The sequence below is a fragment of the Typha angustifolia genome, chromosome 15 (assembly GCF_048772165.1).
Source record: "Typha angustifolia cultivar Huaian chromosome 15, ASM4877216v1, whole genome shotgun sequence".
Lineage (NCBI taxonomy): Eukaryota > Viridiplantae > Streptophyta > Magnoliopsida > Poales > Typhaceae > Typha > Typha angustifolia.
The window spans coordinates 5,975,681-5,997,941 of record NC_133253.1 but is presented as its reverse complement, the minus strand read 5'-3'; the positions used below and the strand labels follow the sequence as shown (position 1 = coordinate 5,997,941).

General features: G+C 38.8%; 4 protein-coding genes and 1 non-coding gene across 10 annotated transcripts; 3 read left to right on the top strand and 2 right to left on the bottom strand.

Moving 5' to 3' along the window:
* Positions 1 to 53: 53 nt before the first annotated feature.
* Positions 54 to 2,753, top strand: LOC140778983 (uncharacterized). Of its 2 annotated transcripts, XM_073123908.1 has the most exons (6): positions 54 to 74; positions 334 to 565; positions 875 to 1,376; positions 1,470 to 1,671; positions 1,756 to 2,169; positions 2,260 to 2,753. In XM_073123908.1, the coding sequence occupies exons 2-6, from the start codon at positions 358 to 360 to the stop codon at positions 2,593 to 2,595; spliced, it is 1,662 nt and encodes a 553-aa protein (XP_072980009.1). In that variant the 5' UTR covers positions 54 to 74; positions 334 to 357; the 3' UTR covers positions 2,596 to 2,753. The 2 variants fall into 2 exon arrangements, with proteins under 2 accessions (XP_072980009.1, XP_072980008.1); XM_073123907.1 differs by lacking the exon at positions 54 to 74 and having other exon boundaries at positions 157 to 565.
* Positions 2,754 to 2,884: 131 nt separating this feature from the next.
* Positions 2,885 to 2,966, top strand: TRNAS-GCU (transfer RNA serine (anticodon GCU)). The gene has a single exon. It is a non-coding gene; the product is annotated as a tRNA-Ser (tRNA).
* Positions 2,967 to 3,384: 418 nt separating this feature from the next.
* On the bottom strand, positions 3,385 to 6,389 carry LOC140778130 (uncharacterized). Of its 2 annotated transcripts, none has more exons than XM_073122696.1 (4): positions 6,178 to 6,389; positions 5,994 to 6,060; positions 4,821 to 4,904; positions 3,385 to 3,786 (listed from the first exon to the last, which is right to left on the bottom strand). In XM_073122696.1, the coding sequence occupies exons 1-4, from the start codon at positions 6,337 to 6,339 to the stop codon at positions 3,722 to 3,724; spliced, it is 378 nt and encodes a 125-aa protein (XP_072978797.1). In that variant the 5' UTR covers positions 6,340 to 6,389; the 3' UTR covers positions 3,385 to 3,721. The 2 variants fall into 2 exon arrangements, with proteins under 2 accessions (XP_072978797.1, XP_072978796.1); XM_073122695.1 differs by having other exon boundaries at positions 4,821 to 4,922; positions 6,178 to 6,386.
* A 1,848-nt stretch (positions 6,390 to 8,237) lies between these two features.
* LOC140779904 (uncharacterized) lies at positions 8,238 to 11,745 on the top strand. Of its 2 annotated transcripts, none has more exons than XM_073125230.1 (4): positions 8,238 to 8,390; positions 8,509 to 8,809; positions 9,465 to 9,901; positions 11,077 to 11,745. In XM_073125230.1, exons 2-4 carry the CDS (start codon positions 8,645 to 8,647, stop codon positions 11,513 to 11,515), a joined length of 1,041 nt encoding a protein of 346 aa, XP_072981331.1. In that variant the 5' UTR covers positions 8,238 to 8,390; positions 8,509 to 8,644; the 3' UTR covers positions 11,516 to 11,745. The 2 variants fall into 2 exon arrangements, with proteins under 2 accessions (XP_072981331.1, XP_072981333.1); XM_073125232.1 differs by having other exon boundaries at positions 8,286 to 8,401.
* A 664-nt stretch (positions 11,746 to 12,409) lies between these two features.
* On the bottom strand, positions 12,410 to 22,056 carry LOC140777728 (extra-large guanine nucleotide-binding protein 3). Of its 3 annotated transcripts, none has more exons than XM_073122051.1 (10): positions 21,821 to 22,056; positions 20,544 to 21,716; positions 20,290 to 20,423; positions 19,494 to 19,598; positions 19,211 to 19,393; positions 17,299 to 17,461; positions 16,323 to 16,573; positions 14,369 to 14,541; positions 13,172 to 13,366; positions 12,410 to 13,022 (listed from the first exon to the last, which is right to left on the bottom strand). In XM_073122051.1, exons 2-10 carry the CDS (start codon positions 21,520 to 21,522, stop codon positions 12,638 to 12,640), a joined length of 2,568 nt encoding a protein of 855 aa, XP_072978152.1. In that variant the 5' UTR covers positions 21,523 to 21,716; positions 21,821 to 22,056; the 3' UTR covers positions 12,410 to 12,637. The 3 variants fall into 3 exon arrangements, with proteins under 3 accessions (XP_072978152.1, XP_072978151.1, XP_072978153.1); XM_073122050.1 differs by having other exon boundaries at positions 21,881 to 22,056; XM_073122052.1 differs by having other exon boundaries at positions 17,317 to 17,461; positions 21,881 to 22,056.
* Between the last annotated feature and the right edge of the window lie 205 nt (positions 22,057 to 22,261).

Below are 22,261 nucleotides of genomic sequence, written 5' to 3'. Positions count from 1 at the left end.
ACCATTGACTACAAAGAGTACGTCTACAAAAAGTACGACTACAAATTAAAGAGTACGCCAACTCACGTAGCCAGGTTTGTTCTGTGCCCTTGTATTCCATTTTACTTTGGGCGCTTCTTTTCTCCGTGATATCATGAAATGGAAACTTCGCCACCAAAATCCGATGTCCCAGTGTATATATAGAGAGAGGAATATAGTCACCCTCTTTAGAGTTTAAAGACGCATCAAAGGATCGATTCAATTTTTTTAATCAAACATTAACCCTTTTCTACTACCATGCCTCTTCTTCTGATGTCCCCATTCGCACAATCTTTCTCGGAATCTATGAAGCAGAAGGAATCAGTTGGGACGTTGGACATGTTGGAGTCTCTGAGTACCTCGGTTGATGACGACGGCGACGTTGATACTAAGTGCGCGTGGTTGCGGTCCCAGGTCGTCGGAGCGGAGGCAGAGTTTGAGTCTCCCTTTGGCCGCCGGCGCATCACGTACGCCGATTACACGGCTTCCGGAAGGTTCTTATGGTTTGTTGAGGAATTCCTTCAGAGGGATGTTCTTCCGTACTATGGTAAGTTTGGAATATGGTTCCGTATTGTTTGTTAGTCTTCTTGAATTGGCACTTATTTTTTTCCATATTGTAATATGGTTCATTATTGTTATGCTTATCCAGATTCGAAAAATTATATTCAATTTGGTAGCTTTTTTTTAGACTTTATGCATTGAACTAGGAGGAGACATCCCCGTTACGAGCCAAACAGTGGCATAAGACAATGTCTCATGGAGGCATAAGGTGTCATAACTCTGCGCATAAAGGAATGCATGTCTCTCACGTGGCAACCATGTAGGCTTCCACTGAAAGCTTCTCAATCTTTTTCAGGGAATACTCATACAGTGGATAGCTATGTCGGCCTCCACACCAGCAAGTTGTCCCACGAAGCGGCCCAATACATTAAGCGGTGCATGGGATCCGGCCCAGATGACGCCCTAATATTCTGTGGCTCCGGCTGCACGGCGGCGATCAAACGGCTGCAAGAAGTCATGGGCATCGCCGTGCCGTCGATCCTCCGGTCGACGGTCCTCGACCACCTTCCGCCGTCGGATCGTTGGGTGGTGTTCCTTGGGCCGTACGAGCACCACTCCAATTTGCTGTCGTGGCGCGAGAGCCTGGCCCAGGTGGTAGAAATTGGGCTGGACGAGTCCGGATTCGTGGATCTCGTGGACCTCGAGGCCCAGCTCAAGTCCTCTGAGTTCTTTGGAAGGCCCAAGCTTGGGTCTTTCTCGGCTTGTAGCAATGTCACTGGGATCCACACTGACACACGTGCCATAGCACGCTTGCTTCACGAGCATGGTGCCTATGCCTGCTTTGACTTCGCATGCAGGTACGTGGATGCACACTCCCATTTCACACCTTATATATATATATACTTAGTGATATTATGATTCATACTCTGTCAGTGTTTCTATTTGATCAGTGGGCCTTATGTGGAGATTGACATGAGATCGGGTGAATCGGACGGCTACGATGCGGTGTTCCTCAGCCCACACAAGTTTGTAGGTGGGCCAGGGAGCCCTGGGATCCTTCTCATGCGACAGGACTTGTACCGGATCGGAGCCACCCCTCCCTCCACCAGCGGTGGGGGCACCGTCTTGTACGTCAGCTCCTTCGGCAACCAGGTGATCCACCACTCGCAGCCGTTCGATCCCTCTAATTGTCCGTGATTTTACCTCCCGAATTGTGACACGTTTCGGTCTCATCAGGACACCATCTACTGCGAGGACGTGGAGGAGCGGGAGGACGCCGGCACGCCCGCGATCGTGCAGAAGATTCGTGCTGCCATGGCGTTTCGCGTGAAGGAGTGGATCGGCCACGAGGCGATTCGGGAGAAGGAGGACAGGCTCCTGCGAGGGGCCATGGAGCGGATCCGGGGGAACCCGAAGGTGCGAGTCCTGGGAGGCACGTCCGACGACGACCGACAACCCATCTTCTCCTTTGTCTTGTATCCGGACGGGACAAGTGGCAAGAACCTGCACTGCCGCTTCGTCACCAAGCTGCTGAACGACCTGTTCGGGATCCAGGCGCGCGGTGGCTGCGCGTGCGCCGGTCCCTACGGTCACGTACTTCTCGGCATAGATCGGATGCGGTCCAAAGCCATCAAATCCGCCGTTGAAAGAGTACTTGCCACCCTTCTCACCCTTTTCGGTCCACGATATTGTTCGCACCTATGGCATTATTTATTGATGTTTTTGGGTCATTTCATGCAGGGTTACGAAGGGGCGAGGCCAGGGTGGACACGTGTCAGCTTTGCCCACTGCACATCAACGGAGGAGATGGAGTTCGTGGTGGATGCAATAGAGTTGGTAGCAGCCCATGGGCACAAGTTTCTGCCCCGCTACAATTTCGATTGGAGGACGGGAGACTGGGACTATCGAAATGACGGAACTGCCCTTCCTGTTCTAAACGGAGGACGTGATACTGGCAAGAGCTACGAGGATTACATGGCATTTGCTAGAGAAGTCGCTAACTCTTTGCCAAACAGCTCGGTGAAGAGGCATATCCCAGATTGCATAGATCCCATATTAGTTAACTTTATTATGTGATATATATAATATTTATTATGGTGTGAATAAAGAAGTTTGGGCATCATCCTCTGGAGCCTGGAGGTCAGTGATCCCAAGGCAAGTGTGTAAGCTAGATCTGTAACGTATACAACGTATTTGTTGAAATTGAAGTGGTCAATGAATGGCGGTAATTTTGTGCTGGATTTTCCTTTCAACCGATCACGAGCCTATAGGCGGGACTAGTCTTCTTCCTCGATACTATACGCATAAACCGGCTTGAATTACTTTGTAATCATCTAATTAGGTCATCTATTTACCTTTCATTCCAGTCGCTTTGGCCGAGTGGTTAAGGCGTGTGCCTGCTAAGTACATGGGGTTTCCCCGCGAGAGTTCGAATCTCTCAGGCGACGATTGTTATTTGGTTTTCAGGCAAAAATATATATTTCTTTACCTATTTCCCTCTTTTACATCGATAAAACAACGAATCAAGAAAACCTAGTTGTGTTAATCACCTTGATGACTAGGAATATATCATTATCTTTATATCATCCTCCTCTTACCTTGGTATCATGACCGAGTTTACTTCTTAAGCATCAAGAGTTGCGCTACTTTTAGTTTGTCCAATCTCCACAATCAAGTTTGAGACATTGGTATTCCAGGGGTACTTCATAATTTATCCATGCTCAATCACTGGTACCTTATAATCTATCAATATTCTTTTTTAAAGTGACTGAAAATAAGTAAACTTGAGTCTCCATAATTTTTCAACCTTTTCCCTTTCTTTGGTAGGGATAGGACAATGATCATATAATAGATTTGTAGCCAATCTGTTTAATAGCAGACTGAAATCGAATTCAAAAGGTTTATAGCAATGCTAAGTACAGACCTGACTACTTTGGCATAAATGTCTTTTTCAATACATAAGTAATGGCTTACAGAAGAGTGGCATTAATTCTGTAAGAACTACTTGACCTTGGATTTAAATTTCATTCGCATAAAGTGCACTATTTGCCTGTCATACAGTCATTTACTTCAGAACCTAATGAAGAATAACGATATCTTAAATTACTACAGGTTTGTGATAAGTAAAGGCCTCGGTGCCTCATGATGCAGGCCAATTTTTTGGTTCCTTAACCATACACTTTGATGCGTTTTACTCCATCGGTCATTCTACCATGGCATCGATTTTCTCGTTTGTAGGTGGTTTAGTAACCTTTCCTTTCCTTTTACCTACAAAACAAACAAGCACAGTTCCTCGAAACATCAGGATAAATGGAAAAAAAAAAACTTTGGACATCACAAAAAAAATAAGTAATTAAAAACAAATACTGTATATCTATTTCCTCAGGACTAAGTTTTTGGAACGGTCCATAACCACTTGAGGACGATAGTTTCCAAATTCCAGTCAATCATAATCTGATAGAAAAGAGTAATGAAGTGCTGCAAAATAATCCGGTGCATGTAATATCAGTTCTAGTACTTGAATGCGTCTTAACGCTGACACCAAATCTGTGTTAATGTTCCTTGCCTAGTATGCATATTCATCCAATCATTCCACCTTAGGAGACAGTTTAAGCATTCCATATCCAGTGGTATAAAGGATTGTCTAAAGACTAATCTAATGAGTATTTAGCCTGTTAAGAGAGATCCAACTAAAGCAATAATCTCTTAATTTTCAAAGCTGTTTCTTTGATCAGGCCTTTCATTGACTCTGTATCTTCATGGGAGAACCCTACTCCTAGGAACCATGCAGAAAAAATAAATATGTTTGCTACTCCCTACAAGAAATATAGAGGGAGAGATTGTTGAACATATGTTGCATCAAAGTAGAATGGATTTTCAAAGTAAAGTGCACCTTAAATTTGTTTTTGAATGAAGGGTTCAGTAATTTGAACTAGTGCTCTGTGCAAGATCAAACTGACAACTTTTTGGGTTAAAGGGAAGCAACATTGAACTTCTTAACTACAACTTAGAAGATAAGAAGAGTTTGCTTGAAAATTATTTTAGTCCACTTCCTTCACCATACTACTTCCAAGACATCTGACAACACACATCTTTCTAGAAATATCCCAGTCATTTACAAAAAGAACATCGTCAAAAACACTTTCTTTGATGGAAAAAAATCCAATCATGCACCTTGATAAACAAATACCATTCAATAATGCGACTAAAGTAGAATTTAAGGATAACAGATGCTCTATAAAGTTGATGGAAAAAGTTGAATTCATAAGGCATTATATCAAGGACTGAAAGAAACAGCTTGCCTTTTCCTTTGCCTTTGCCTTTTAATCTTTTGATCTGAAGCCTTGAGGCCTTCTTCAAGTTAATCTTCTTGTTAGGCTTCTCATCTGTGGCATCGGAAGAACCTACCAATCAATTTTAAAGAACTTAAGTAAAGGCTTCTATATATAATCACCAATGAGTGATATGACAACATACTTCTTCATCTGAAGATTACAAGGTACATAACACTACAATCATGAACAATTATTCTTCACCAAAAAATGAAAAGAAAAAGAGAACAGTTATCCTTGATCCCTCAGAGAGCAAGCATAGTAGAAACAAGTTATCTACCAAAGGAATTGGTTACATACAAAATCATCCAACTCCCAACATCTTTCAGTAAGGAGCCTCTCAAGATCTGTAGGTTGTTCTGTGTGAGAAAAAAAAGACTTCCAAAAGCTTACAAAACATTACAGGATAGAAGTATTGAACCAGGCATTGGTCAGAGCATTGCCTTATTAAAGTCACTTCACTTGGGGTTATGTTGAGGTGCTGTTCTAGCGCTTAACCTTATGGGCAGAGAATCTAGGCAAAGGCTTGAAGCACCTTTGCACATTGCTGACTACAGTTGAGACAGTATAATATATTTGAATCCCTTTCTTAACATAAATTTAAGTTGGAATTGCTATAACTGATTACTGTACATAAATAAAAAAATATCGCAAAGCACTATTAACTTCTAAAACCAGAGAAGGATTTTCTCCATAGAATAAACTAAGTTAGCTTAATTTCTATGTTCAATGAGAGTACGAAGCCCATTCATCACCTGCAGAAAGGTCCAATATATCAAAAAATAATGTCCAACAAAATCTAACAATATCAAGCAATCAGATTTTAGTGGTGTTCTTCCATACAGAGGTGACATAGGCCTTTCGAAACAAACTCCAGCAAAGAAATAATCCAACAAGCTAGAAATAATCACCTACATTGTTCCTTAAGATCAGTTCTTCATCATAAAGCCAACATTATGATAAAAATAGCACAACTATACAGTCATTAGACATTCAGGAGAACTACACATACCAATAAAAACATAGAACCTCTGAATTAAAGAATACATAGTTTGAAAACGTAAACTTCCAAAATTTTCGTTAGTAACCGAGCAAATCAAGAAATAAGCACACAGAATTCAAAGGGGGGGGGGGGGAACGCACCTTCAGCGATTGCCATCTCGACATCTTCCATCGTGACCAAGCCCTTCTCGATGGCCTCCTTTTGATCCTGCGAAATAATAAAAAAATGTCAGATTTTGAAGAATACCCAGTATAGATTTGGAGCTAAACAACCCCACAAGCATGGAAAAGAGAGAGCATTCAGGGGTTCCAGATCGAATAGTACCCGACGCCATTTTTTTAGGAGCTTCCTCTTGCGCTTGCCGGACATATAGACCGGCGGGGTTCGCTGCTTGAGCTTACCACTACCGGGCTCGCCATGGACCGCCCGCTTTCTCTCCTGGGTCCGCTCCCGCCGCTGCTTCTGCACGACGTTATACTTGGCCATGGCAAATCAAACCAAAACCCTAGAAAAAGACCCTGTCGGCGGTCTGAGTCTCAACTTAAACCAACTCCTCGAGACTTGACCTCGGCAGCTGAGACGGCTATTTGCCGACTCCAGACTATTAATAATTTTCACGTACACTTCTTTCTTAACTTTTTTTTAATTACACAAATATACCGCTCTAAATAATTAAATAAAATATGCATATACATTTTGAACCAAAAAAAAAAACTATATAAAATTTTAAATTAATTCTTTTTAAAGTCGGAAAGTATATGTGTTAAAAAAAATATTTAAAAAGTATATACATAATAGTCCGAAAGGCTATAGAAAATTATCTTATATTTGACCCATTTATACTTATTGTATAATTCTCTATTTCAAATTAGTGCAACTATTAAAAAAATTTAAGCACGCCACCCAATGTACAATTTTGAGCACACTTACGATAATATTATTAGCATCAAATGATTTGATAAGATATAATTGGAGCATATGCGATTGATGTCTAGTGTCGAGATGCACCAAATCACTGTTCTACAAAATTTGCTTAGATATATTCTTTTCTGACATAACATGAGGAATAAGAATCACAAATACAAATAAAGAGAAATCATGTTTAACTATCCACTCACCTTCATATTCCAACCACCTTCATATACCCTTATTCGATTCTTTACTGTTAATGGTGCCTTATGTCATGGTTAATGTTTCTGGGTTTAAGTGTGATGTATCATTGTGTGTGTGTGTCTTTTTTTTGTCTCAAATCATCGGTCTCGTCTCTTTTCTATTTGTTTTTTTCTTGTTTATTTTCTTAGATTATGTTGTAGTGTTTTACAGTATTATAGGTTTATAGCATCTTGTCATTTATGGTATCAATAGAGCTGCAAGACATCCACTCTTCTTTACGTGTCTTCTCTCAAGCCTCTCATGGTGCTTCGAGGTAATTATATTATTGATAGTCAAGTGGCAAGTTTGTCTCCAGCATTATTGTCCTTTCTCCTCCGTTCTTATATGTAAGAGTGCTTGTGCTTAGTGTTTAGGGCCTCTACTTAGAGCTGTCACCTTTCCTTCCTCCCTTTTACTTATGTATCAAATTATAACATTCCATTAAAGCTTAATGAATTATAAGTCTACAATCTTTCTCTTAAAAATAAATAATAAAAAAGAAGTCTAACATATTCTCTTATATTTCCTTTGATATTAGCAATTCTCCAAGAACAGGGACTGCGAGAATGATTTCAATTATTGATTACAATAAGAAGCGGAAAACTTGGACTGCAGATTGGCGCAGAGAGAAAAGATGCAAAGGCTGCTAACAAGTGAAAATAATTAAACGAATTCGTCTATATTATATATTATATTATATTAGATTAGATTCAGAACTATATTATATTAGATTCAGATGTGTGACAAGTGTAAAAGTTTCCGTGTTCATATCCGATCCATTTATTCAAGTACGCCATTGACCAAAGAGAGCACGTCCTCCTCTTCTCCACGCAATGCGCTGCCATTTCTTTGCAGGCAGCAACTTATGATTACTTAATAGCGACGAATCGTTGACCAAAACCTGGCACATGCCATGCCGTGCCATTTGATGATGCTTGGATTGCCCTCTTAAACTAAAATATTCCACCGAAGCATCCCACATTCTAACGCTATTAAGTTGCGATTTAATCATCTAATCCAGTTTAAATCACTTCACTAATAGGATCAATGACCATTTCAAATATTAGTGCGATCTGTAGCATATTGGTAAGCATGTCGGATTCAAATTTACATACCAAACCCGATTGGTTGTATGTAATATGTTATATGTATATGGCTATATGGCACAAGATAACTCAAATCGGATCCGGGTCTGGATTCGGTACTAAAGCTCTCTTATGCTCGGCCCGTTAATACCCCTAGTAAGTAAAGCTTAACTGCTCGAAACATGGATCGTCCTCTTCCCTCCGACCTTTCCGCCACAAAAATTTCCTTCCTTTTTTTTGTTCTTGTTTGTTTTTTGTTTTCCGGAAACCGGAGCAAATCGATCGATTGGAGCCTCGCAAGTAAGCTTTTCGTACGATCTTTTTTCCTATTTCTTATAGTAATTTGTGCACGAAGTTTGGGGAGGAACAATTCGTGCGCGCGCTCCAATTTGATGGTTTCCTGATTCTTTCCTTCAAGAATTTGATTGATCCGGTGTGGTGACTGGCAAAAGGTGGCGTCTTGGCGAGTGCTTGGGTTGAGATTAGGGTTAGGGCTCCTTTTGAGGTCCTGGTACCGATAAGTTTTGCTGCCGTGGTTCCATGTTTGGATCGCTATGGGAGTGGATTACTACAACATCTTGAAGGTGAATCGGAATGCGACAGACGAGGATCTCAAGAAGTCCTACCGGAGGCTGGCGATGAGATGGCACCCGGACAAGAACCCTGGCGACAACAAGGAGGCCGAGGCCAAGTTTAAGCAGATCTCTGAAGCGTACGAGGCGAGTTCTTTGGACTTGATCAATTTTATATTGTTTTAACTTTAATAAATTCAACCTTTTCTGGATTAGATTCAAAATTTTGACTTGCTTTATTTCGATTGATAGCTGAAATTTGACAGGGGAAGTAGAAAGAATGAATCTTCATCGCACGATGATGCTTTTGTTGCTCAGGCTTGAATACATGGTCATGAAACTTTGTTTGATAGTGTTAGATTGCAGTAGATTTTAAAACTAAGGCGCTTGAAAAGTGGAGGATTCATCTTTCTATTAGTTGCAAGCCTGCGTAAAATAAGAAACAAGAATGTTTTTAGTCGGTTAGAAGAGAATAAGATATGAGCTGAATAGTTTGAGAGGAGATAATATATTTCTATGTTTCGTATGATTAAATACTTCTGCTTATCTGGTTTGGATATATTTTAGAAATGAGAATGCTTTCTCCTATATTTCCTGTTAGATTTGGAACTTCTTTTCTTCCTCAACCTTTCTTTGTGTAAATTTTGTTTACACATTTATCTAAGGCATTCTTTTGAATGCCATCTACAGTTGGTACTTATCATGATATTCTGTTCATAATGCAAATTGGCTTACATAGTAGTTGTAGAATTATCATATTTTCCAAACTGTCTCTCAATATCACATGCCCCTGTTTGTTCAGGTTTTAAGCGATCTACAAAAGAGGGCTATATACGATCAGCATGGAGAAGAAGGGTTGAAGGGGATGCCCCCTCCTGGCTCTCAAAGTAGAGCCGCGTCTGCTAATGGCTCGCACGGTCCACGTAATTTTCGATTCAATCCTCGGAATGCGGAGGATGTCTTTGCTGAGTTTGTTGCAAGCAGCAGCAGGCCTTACGGATTCGAGTCCACAGGACGTGCCAAGTCCACGAGGTATCAATCAGAAGGATCTAGTACATTTGGTGGGTTTCATCGGACAGAGAGCACATTCCGATCGCATAATGAGGCCACAGGCACTGGCACAAGCCAGCCTCAAAAAGCACCAGCAGTGGAGAACAAGCTATCATGCAGTCTTGAAGAGCTCTACACGGGGTCAACAAGGAAGATGAAGATCTCTAGGACCGTCTTGCAACCAAATGGGTATGCAGTTTTTGCAGATATTTTCCTTTTCTGCGCCCTTGTAATTTTCCTGAATTCCTTTTGCTTTATTCACATAAATGACCTAGAATATGCGTCTCTTTGGGAATTATGGTTTGGGAACATTAAATAAAGTATGATGCTTGACATGAATTTCTACCTTTCCTCAACCTTCTAATAAAGTATCAGTACTCTTTGTAAGGCCTTTATATTTTTTAACTGATGATATAAATCTAGACTGAAATATGAATTTCTAATCTATTACATCGTATATAGTTTCTGTTGTCAGGCTGTAGGGAGTTTCTTGCTTTATGATTCTGGCTAAAAGTTTAACTCGAGACGAACAATGGCAATCAAAATTTAATGAAAAATTAATTCCAAAACTCATTAGTTAAAACCGAAATTATCAAGATTTCTGGTTTTGACATTTATTTTAGACCACGATAGGATAAAACCATTCTATTTTGCCCTAAAAATTCATTTTTTCAAGGAGTCAGAATTGAAACTTCAAATCTGAACCATTGGAGTAACAAAACAACAAAGCTGTTTCATTGGCAAGCAAGCTAAGCTGCACAGACATGCTAGGCATCTTATATTTTACATAGATATGAAGGTTAGATATCTATTATGTGCTAGTCTGGATTTTAATTTACTTTTCTCTTTGGTCAGTTCACATTGTTAAATAGAATTGCTGGTCCCTGCATCCTTAATTTACTTCTGGTCAAGACTGCTGTATTTGGGCAGGACTTGAAGCTTAAAAGGACAATAAGGCATGTAAGACAGTCAGCTGCGAAAGGGAAAAGTGGCTCCTAGTTTTTAACCATTTTCTGTTCTTCACTCTGAATTAGCTTCTTCATGAGATATGGAAACAAGATAGTTTCCTTGTTCCCAGTATTTTGACATTGAGTAGCAGAAGAGTCACCTAATTAAGCATATTGCATTCATAATCTATTTAAGTGTATACAAAGTGATTTCATCAGTTACATGTAAGTATACAAACTAGTGTCTGGTAGCCTGCCTTACTACTTGGAGCATTGCTCTCTTCATATCAAATCAAAGGAAAAAATAATGCTACCATGCAGTTTTAGACAGGGCAATGCATATTTCTCAATTTTAGAATTTAGATAGAACTTGACCTTAATCTTGCTAATATTTTTTTCTTCTTTCATATGTGGCAGGCGCTTAGACCCAGAGACAGAGATTTTGACGATTGATGTGAAGCCTGGGTGGAAGAAGGGAACCAAGATAACATTCCCAGGAAAGGGCAACGAGCTGCCGAACCAACTCCCAGCAGACCTCGTCTTTGTCATCGATGAGAAGACCCACGATGTCTACACAAGGGAAGGCAATGATCTCTTCATCAACCAGAAGATCTCTCTGGTGGATGCACTTGCAGGGACCACACTAAACATCAAGACCCTTGACGGTCGTGATCTAGCAATCAAGTTGACTGATGTAGTAAGCCCTGGGCATGAAATTGTAATTGCAATGGAAGGGATGCCTCTAGCAAAGGAGCCAGGAAAGAAGGGGAACCTGAGGATCAAGTTTGATGTTAGTTTCCCATCAAGGTTGACGGCGGAGCAGCGGGCAATCATCAGACGTGCCTTAGGAGGCTAACCACAAAAATGTCGCATATTGTTCTTGAGCACAATAACATAGGTCTAACTGTAGTTCTCCATCCAATTAACACTAATTCTATTCTTCGATTTTTTTTTCTTGGCCGTCCATCATGAGCATTTCTTTTTACTAAGCAGTATTCCTGTTGATGTTAACCATGATATTGGGTAACCGGATGTTAAGGACAGGTTGGAAGTGTAATGAACTAATGATACGAAGGTATCTTTGTACGTCCTGCAATTTATTATGTGATATCTTTCTTATTACTGGTTTTTAGCCTCTTCTAGGGGGTGTGCCATTCTCTTGATATTTTTGAACTGCTTACACCAGAGAATGTCCAATCGAAGGCCAGATCGATTGGGTTAGTGTTGGGATATATAATAGATGGTTAAAAAGATTTAGCCTCATGCAGAGTGAGTTAAATTTCAACATTGAGTTCCATCATCTTTTTATATAGCTTAGTTGAATAAGGAGAGCAAAGTGATTAAGAAAATCAGGTAAGATACAGGGAAGTGTGAGGTGATACTGGAGCTGCAGTAAAGCTCATCTTTATGAATGGAAATGGTGGTGAGCGGAGAGCAAGGTTGCAAGTAGTTAGGTGCATATAAGACTTTAGTTTGAGAAAAGAAGAGTTGGATTTGGAAAAGATTATAATGATGCCGACGTATATTAGAAGGAAATTTTTAGGTCTAATCTCTCCCAAGTATAACCAAATCCAAGCTAGCTACCGGCTTAGAGTTGATTACTCTGTTCAAGATATTATTTTATTACCATAAATTGAGAACCTAAGTGAAATTAATCACAACGAAAATATTCTACAAGGCAATATCCATGGTTATAAATTGACTCAGAGAATAAAGTGGAATTACAATCTGCCAAACCATCAGAACCATATGGAGGGTACAAAATTTTGGTAGACATATCAAACTGTGATAATGTTAAAAAAGGCACACTGAATTTTCCAAAAAACACAATCAGAGCCTTACACGAACTTTTTATTGCATCAGACAAGCTGGAAGACAGACTACTGTAGTTACAATAATTTATGATGCTTTCAGGAGACAGTACATTCAACTCCAAAATAAACAATGAAAGCAAGCCTAATTGCAGCAATTTTTTCCATTATTCTTGCCTGATGAATGGTGAACTAAGTTCAGTGGTGCTAAAGAATGAGTCGTCATGATAGTAAGTCTCATCCTTCTCCTCATCCCACCTTAGCACCTCTCTTATGTACTTGAAAGCTTCATCTACGGAAGGTCGGTCACGACCCCGTGCTTGCCACACAAACAGCTTTCGGTTGGTGAGGGACGAATAGAGGTCTTTAAATTTCATTGCAACGTAATAGTATGCCTGGTGCGCCACAGTCTGGTGGTTGTGGTGAGTCCCAACAGGGCAGAAGTCTTTGAACCACTCGCACGTAGATAGAGGCACGCGGCCAATCTTCTCCTCAAAGAGGTCATACTTATTCAGCACCAGTACAAATGGTGTATCCTGGAAGCATGGTTGCCTGCATTCAAGCACTGGATTAGCTTAAAATCCTGAAAGTAGTAAACAAAGGTTATGACAATTCTTTAATCCTAGTGAAAAGCGACCACATCATGATTGAATCAAAATAAGAAAAAGATGGGCAAACTAAACGAGAATCAAGGGTGACACCTGACTGCCGCCTCGAATAGTTCCTTGCTTTGCATCATCTTGTTCTGTGCCTTACTGCTGCCACTAACAGGGACACCCAGCTGATCATAGTCACTAAGAGAGAGACAGAAGATTACCATGCGAACATCCTCGAACATTTCCACCCACTTGCAACCCTCGTTCATTCCCTTGGCACTTACTCTAATCAGCTGGTACCTAATAAAAGGGAAAAAAAAGGAAAAGTTGAATGAGAGAGAGAGAGAGAGCAATCTTTACCAGAAACTTAGTAAAGATTATCAAATTAAAACAGTACATAAATGAATTAAATAACTTATTAGTTAGTAGAGATTTTCTGTCCGTGTGGACCTGTTGGCTCATACATTTCATAGGTCCTACAATCGATCATTGTATATACTGTACAAGTGCCGCAAGAAACTGAAAGCATGCTTCTTATTCAGTGGTTAAAGTAGGCACTTTTGTTTGGATTTAGCTCCTGCTATCTAGTTTCACTGCATCATAATAAGCATGAGCAGACACAAACATTATTTGAAACATACATCTAGATCTTGAATTCTTAATCTTATAGTGCTACATTACTTTATAGGAATATTCTCATTATAATCTTCTTTAAATAAGATGGCCTTTGGTTGTTTTGTGAAAGATGAGATAAGTCAAAGAACAAAGGACATTTTAGTCAAAGAATAGATTAAACTAAACTTGAATAGCAGAAGTAAATGGTCTTCATTGATACAACACCAAGTACCATATATGGCCATTTTTCACTTAGTATTATATCTATTACTGATTAAATGTCATACTTTAACTTTTAATATGATTAAAATGGCAGTGACGCTTTCTAGGAGAAATTCCTAATTTAGTATGAAACAAGAAGGTAAAAAGTTTGTATACAGTTACACAACTACAAATGGAGCATCCTTTTTTACTTCATTCAGTTAAAAAATCTTTCTGTATATCATAGATTGATCCTACTACTTTGTGCCATGAAATTATAAAGCAGGGAAAGCTTATTAGAGTTAAACATTTGTTAACATGAAAGTGATATATAAAGACTACCATATTGAGTGGATAATCTGGAATGCGAGGTGGCATGCCAAAAAATGCTCTCCAAGCATCTAAACAGTTGGTTTTTTTCATAAAAGTATCTAACTTTTAAAATTTTTAAATGCAGACTTAAGCCAGTAAAAGAAGAAAAATTACTTGGTAAGAAGCTGCGAGTGACCATCAGGATTGTCCATGTAAGGTTCTGACATTGGGCTCCGATCATCAAGTGAAAACTCAATGAAGGCCAATCCGTTTCCTTGGGTTACTCCTTCTGCATATAATATGTCTTTCTCAGAAGGTTCATACTCATTGCTTGATACTTCTATTGCCTGCAAAAACAAATTCCCAGTCAAAAAGGAAGAGACTCTTTTGCTTATATAGAGTGTAATATCCAGAATTTAATAAGAAAAATAAATAAAAAACTAGCACATGCACCACTATTCTTTTTCCTTCCCCCACTCCCTTGAGTGGTTTTAAAACCGCAAAATCTCTAACAAGATCACAAAGGAAGATATTGTGAAACCCTAACTTCCCCTCCCCTTTAAAACGCTAGCCTCTCCTCTTCTCCCCCACGCCGATGCCCCCTTCTTCTCTCCTGTGTGTTTGACGTTGTCAAACTCATCGCCGGAGCGCGCTGGAGCAAAAGCCGATACCACTATTCAAATAATAAGTGACAACTTTTCCTCATCTTGGATTAGAGACATTAATTATTCCACTTGGACCACAGGTGAGTGAATGCACTCACATATTTTATTTGTCTCGTATTTCATGTTATTATGCTATCATGTTATCTTCGTGCCATATCTATTATGTTATCTTTATACAATATCATCACATTATCTTTGTGCAACATTATTTTTTGTTTACTACTATTCTTTATGCAAATGATAAGTATATTGATTATGAGTAGCTAATGAATTATCGGCTATATATAGATAGGAGTTTGAGAATAATTTCAGGCTAAATACTTTTCATACATTTTCCTATAGTGACTCAAGTCTACCTTAAAATTTAAGAAACAGACATTTTCTTGATCATATGGTAGTTCATTTAGATGACATTGGCGGGACTAGGAAACAGTCCCAAGCTAAACCAAAATCTCTTTGTAATAATTAATATAATTAGTAGAAAGATACGGTGTGTTTATTACATAGTGACATCTCCTAGCCCTAACCAAATCAACTATGAAAAAAAATTTAAGCATCATTTTGAGGTGATTTCTAGTTGATGTAGATCTATGAGCACAATCTCAAAATGAGAAATATGACACTTATTGAGATTGAGAAGTTCCAAATAATAAACATTTTGAACATGTTATCAGCTTATTAATTGCATTATTATTACTTGTGCTTTATTATTCACATTGTGAGCTTACTAGTTATTATATTTAATTGTTGAGCCTTTGTTTTTAAATTATGTTGTGGAATCTAGTTTTATTGGCTTTGGATAGATTCATCCATTGAGCTAAAGTTGTCAACTCAGAAAACCTCTTATAACATTTTAGATACTGATCAATATAACGAATGAGCATGGTGCACTGGAACTCTCTCTCCATTTAGGATTTGGTTTCCTACCTTCAGTTGTATTAGTCTTTCATGGTTTCGATTGAAAACTAGCTACTATCTTAGTTTTATTGGAAGATATTGGTTATATAACTTGATTATCTTTATTACATTACGAGTTCTTGACTTAGAATTCTTAATTGTTTTGAGTTCCTCGTATTGTAGACTTGGGTAGTCATCGTTAGGGTTTCGTGTATCTCAAACTTTATTGGGGTACATAGCTTGTCATGATTTTAAATTTGAGTCATGATAGAGAATCATTCAAACTACTAATTCCCCAAGAAAATCAGAACCCATGATTCTATTTCACAGAACATACCATGCAATTATAATATTTTCTTCTATTTTCATAAATGTTTTGAGCAATCTAAACTATTAAATAATTGGCCAGTTACCACCAAAATGCTTGCAAAGGTGGCAGTCTATCAAAAAAGAAATACTGTCAGTTAGAAGAAAAGGATGGTTCAAATGCAGCTAGTTAATCTAGAGTCAGCATGTCATGGTACTAATATGGAAGAAAAGATGGCATAGAAGTGCTGAAGTATTACCCGGTTCAAGAAGTATTCAGCAACATCAGGAAGAAAATGAAGCTCATTTTTTCTCTTGTATGTTTCTTGCATGGCAGGATCTTTCCACATCTCATCAACAAATGGAGCATATTCACGTGTTGCAGCAGGGAAAAAGGCATCTAAGTCTCCCATTGCTATGATGTCTAAAAGCCAGTCAGAGAACTTTTTCAACCTTGCATTAATTGAGTATACACATGAATTTGAACTGTTAACTTCACATTCACCATCACCTGAAAATCCTACATAATTAGCAGTTGCATCCGGACATGTGGGTCTTCTCAAAGTAAACTATATACAGTCTTCATTTGCTTACAAATTCCAGGACAAATAAGTACATGATATAAATAAAAGAGAAGCAGTATGGAAAAAGACATCAAGTAATAACAGATCAAGCATTCAAACTTAGGAAAAAATGAAAACTCTAACAAAAGACCAATTACCCACCTTCTGTTGACTCTAGAAGATAAACTTAATATTGGATCTTTCCAGTCCCTCCCTCCTCCCCTCTCTCTAATATATATGGGTATACATATGGATGTATATTATGTGAGAAAAGCATACATACCTTAAATAATTAGCATTCAGCCATATTCACATCCAAACATTCTACTTATCACATATACAGTACATTCTACATTTCTACCCTAAAAAATTAGCATTCTACTTATCGCATACTTATACAGTACATGAAAAAGAAAAAGTAATGCATGTTTACGTGCCATATTTATTTATACAAGTGGGGATTCTAAGGTGGGATCTAATCTAAACATGATTTATAGTTCTACAGAAATCTATCATACGAAGAACAGCAAAAGAGGGTCAATTGAAGATCCAAAGTTGAAGGCCAAAAGGAAAACAAGGCAATCATGGTCAAATGAAGCAATCATATCATTTTCAATAACAAAAGGAGCAATTCAGGTTGCAAACATGGATGAGGAAACCATCCAAATATTACCTTCAAGTGAGTTTATACCTTTCAGCCTAGACAAAGCCTCCTCCTCAAAGCGCTCACGGCCCTCTAGCAAAATTCCGAGATATTTGAACATATTTCTTTGTATCATCAGCTTAATAGCATCAAGTTCTTCTTGGGTGAAGTTATTTCCATATAAAAACTTGGCCTGTATTAATATATTGCAGTTCAAGTGATGGACATAAAATAAATGAATAATTTTTATGGATAGAGTAACTGCAGAGGAGAAATTACAAGTGACAGAAAGTGCTCCGTGTAACATATAAAAAGCACTCAATCATGAGTAGCATGAACAAAATATGAGATATACACTATGGTAATCTGTAAATTAATAATAACTGAAGAAAATCTAACAAATCAATTGCTATATTTATTTATTTATTTTGGTGATGTATTACTTGGAAGGTGAATGAAGTTCTGAAAGAGTGAAAGAAATCACAGCACCAATCATATGCAATTTGAGCACAGCAAAGAGCAAACTTAACATGAACGAAATATGTGAGCAGTTCATTGAATGTACAAGATATAATATGCAGTCTAGCATGTTTCTTGCAAATAACAAGAACATGCATTGCTTGAAAGAAATAATTGTTAACTTAGTCTCAATAGATATATCACATTCTCATGGCTAATGGCCTTTGCATCCAAACAGGTTTTCTGCAGGGCAGGCATCTGCTATTGCAAATAACATTTTATTTATATTAAGCTGTTAAAAATGTAAATGGATTTATCTGTCATGTAACTGAAACATAACCATTATTACTCAGTTTCCCAGAGGCAGTAATTGCAAATGGTTGGATCTTGTAAGATCCATATGGATTAAAATCCGGATTGATTGAACTGCAGAATACCATACCCAGATCAAATCTGAGCCAAACCCAACACATTGGGTTAAGTCCCGGGTGTGTGCATGGTTTTGAAAGAAAGAATAGAGTAGGTAATCCTCTTTCTTCATCTAATCTCCTGGTCCATTGGTTGATTACTATAATCTTTTTTGGAATATGACTCCTAATCTATTCGCCGCCCAGTTGTTCTTTTTAACCTTGAAAGTAGATGCTACAAATTCAGTCAAGTGAATACTAACACTCCTTTTTTCCCTGAGCGAAGGTACCATATCAGCTATGATATACAGATTGTAACCTGAATTCTATTATTATTCGGTATGACCTGACAATTTGAGTCAGATTCAGATAGGTTTACTGGGTAAACAGGGTTGATTGCTACTCCTACTTGCATTATTTAGTGCTAATCTTAGTCAATGCAAGAATAAATTATGTTGCTTTATAATCTACCCTTAAGTGTCAAACATGAAGATTAAATGGTTCATAAGAAAATGGATATAATTAAAGAAAAGCAAAGAGTGGATTACAACTGTCCAAAGTAGATGAGTGCTGAAGCAGTGAAGACTTGAAGGTGATATCAACAGTCTACTACATTTTCATAAAATGACTCAAAAGCAGTCCATTAGCTGACATGGGAAATTTACACTTTCAAAGTAAAATTTATATTGTAAAAGATAGAGGTACCGACAGTCCAAAGGCAAAAGTAACACTTGTCACATAAAAGAGCAAAGCTTTACCAAATTGAAGAGTCAATTAAAAAAATAAGTTGCCACTAGAGAAGCTTAATAGCTGAGACCACATGGAACCAAGCTAGCATTAGTCCAAAACAAGTGACATATCAGATACTAAATTTGTGCAAAGTAAACACTGCATTGCTCCTATTAGCTCTATCTGGATAATAGAACTAATCACTATGCCAACTATACCAACATAGTATACAACAAAATATTTTTCTTTGTGAAGATATCTTCTTATTTTCACATTTATTCTTGTAAAGTTCAAATGACCAACTACAAGTAGGTCACAAAATTATGGAAGAAACAACATCATCTCACCTGCTTAAATATAGTGCTAGTCCCAGATCCCTGGGGCCCAAGTAGTAAAAGCTTTTGGATTCTCTTATGCTCTAAGTAATCAGGGACAGTTCTGGCAGAGTAGGGGGTTTCAACCCTAGGGCCCTGTGAGGTTGGATGTGGCACAGGCAAATGGAAAAAGGAACATACTAAACGAGTCAGTGCCTGCCCAGCAAAGAGGAGAGGAAATAGGTCAGAAGACTACCGAGGAATAGATCAATTTCTTTAAGAAAAAAAAAATCCCTTCAATGATTAGAGCACGTACAGATTCCCAGATTTTTCCCTTAATATTATTTTGGCCTTCCTCCTCATAGCGGCCATCATCATAGACCCAGAAATGTGTATCACGTGGGCACTGTACACCCGCAACCTGCAGGCAGGAGAAAGAATTTAAAAAATTTAGGAACTTCATATCTCAGTGCTTAGTATAGGTACTTTTACTGATCCCAAGTGCAAGGAAGCGCCAAATATTGACTTCAAGGAGGCAACGACATCAACAGGAAATAAAACAAGTGCTTCAAGGTCCCAATGTAGTAGATGAAGAAAGCATTCACTAGTCTTATCAATAATATATATTACGTAGACATATCCATGAATATACTAGTTGTAGAAGAATTTCTTTGATGATCTATACTGGAATAATAAATGAATCGGTTGACCAGGTAACAAAATTCAGTCGACATGTTTAAAGCTCTCTTTTTCAATGGTCTACCATACAAAATCAAGATATGTTTAGAGTCCGTCAATCAGGGAAACACAAGGTCCTTGGGCAGATAAAAAGAAACTCAAGGAAAAGGTGAATCAACTGAAGCTTATGACCAATGAAGAAGAATGTTCTCAGTATAGTTTCTTGCAGTAGTCATAGTTGTACTTTATTTGTATACATAACATGTAAATGTCTATTGACTCTATTCACCTTCTCCAAGATTATAGAGGTCTACACAGGCTTATTGCAAAGGGCTAGTAGAAAATGGCAAAAGTAAAGACTACTTAAAAAGCAAGGTATCTAAGGGGGAAAATAATAAGAAATGCATCATGTCTAACTGAATTAAAATACCTACCCTTAGCACCCTTAACTCAACTTTCGTGATTTCCCTGCCATTAATATAAACCTGAGTGTTACCATTGCTGGCATTAGGCTGAAGCTTCCCTGTGAAATTTAAGTTAGAACTAATGATTCTGTCTGGCTTTTCTCCTTCCTGTCAAAATAAGGAAAAAAAGAAAATAATAAGAGCATATGGTAACAACCTAGAAATTTTTTGACCAGCATGCTAAACAGCAAAGAGTAGCCAAAGATAATAGGTTGCCAATACACTTGCCTTTCCCCAGAGTCCGGATTCTTTGTCGTACCAGTACCTTCCAGGCTTCAATTTTTGATGAGGTAATGGGCAACTGAGCAAATCTGCCATCTCTTCTGGCCTCAATGGATAACCATTGACAATAAGCTGTTCTGGTCGAAGCTGATTAGCTGGACATTCCTTCTCAGCTTTCAGTATTTGCCTAACCTCCAAGGGACTAAGTAACCGAGATAAAATTCTCGATCTCTTGCCTAGTGTTGACCGTTTTGACTCATCAATTGGCTGGCCTATACAACATACACACTTGCGGCCTTCAGGCATCGATCCCATTGCTCTGAGCACACAATAACAACAGTATCTTGCATCACAGACCAGACAAGACTCCTTGCTCTCCCATCTTCTCTTCCCGCAACGGTAGCAAACTAATTTTCTCTTCTCTGTCCTTGATACACCCACATACTGAGGAGAAGCTGAAGTGTCCACACTGAGCTCCTTACTTTCTGATTCATCCTCTGGCCCAAAACCAAAAGTGACCACGGGAACTCTCTTTGTCTCATTTATGGATTGCGTAGGCTGTGTTCCTGGAGAACTGCATGCAGAGCCCGAATACTCTGAGTGGGTCCCATCAGAGAATTCCTGATTCTGCAATACTGATACCACAGATTCTGAACTCCCCCCTGATGCCTGCCGGTTCTGAACTGGAGGTTCTGCACACTGGGCAATTCTGGAGATGGGCAAAGGTATCGGATCCATCACAGGAGTCGCAGCATCATTTCCTGGCCTATGATCATCAGAGATTGGTTCTGCTGCTGGTATTGATGAGTAATTCAGATTGACTGGCTCAAAACTCGGGAGCTCATGCGATACCGGCGGTCCGTCGTACTCCATAGCAATAGAGTAGTCGAGATTGGCAGGTACCTCAGGGATGGGGGTCCCAGGGGGCAGTATTCTTCTCAACATCTCCTGCCACCCATTCTCATCTACTGTCTCCGCCATTTCTCAATTTTAAGCAATCAAACAATATCCTACAAACTATTCTACTAGAAATAAGATCACACGAATTACTCTCAGAGCCAGAACCTCCCAAGATCCATTTTTGCCCACTTTTAGAGAGAAAAAATTTATCCCAAAAAGTAGGAACTTATACGAAAGGTCCAATCTTTTGGTGAGCCCAGAGAATCCGAAGCTTTCTGCGATGAAATTTATCAAAAAAATTAAAGGAAAAAAAACTCAGACGTCCTCAACAACAGGGGAAAATGGCGAAGAAACAGAAAAATCCCAATCTTTACACTACCAAAATGGAACCTAGCAATGCAAACGGAAGCCCCAATTCAGAAGAGGGACGGAAGGCTACCTCTAGCCGAGACAGGACGGATTCCATCCGAGTTGGTGCCAAAATGCCAACTTTTTCTGACGATTTCAAGGCTTCGTGCGCTAAAATTTGCCGATTGGGACGTGGATTTGGTGGTCAAAAAGCCCTAGGAATGTACAATTCGAAACCAGCGAAGCACCAATTGAATAATTTATTCGATAATAGATAAGAGAGTGGGGAGGAGGGAAGGGGTAAAAAAGGTGGGAGTGGTCCCTCTCGGTATACTTCGGTATTTAGTAAAATGCCGTTTGCTGTTCTGGGCAAAACAACGAATCCGCCTACCAAGACAGTATCCTGGCCCTGGGTGGATATTTCACATTTTAATCCCTTGAATAAAAATAATTAAAACATAATTTTTTTCTT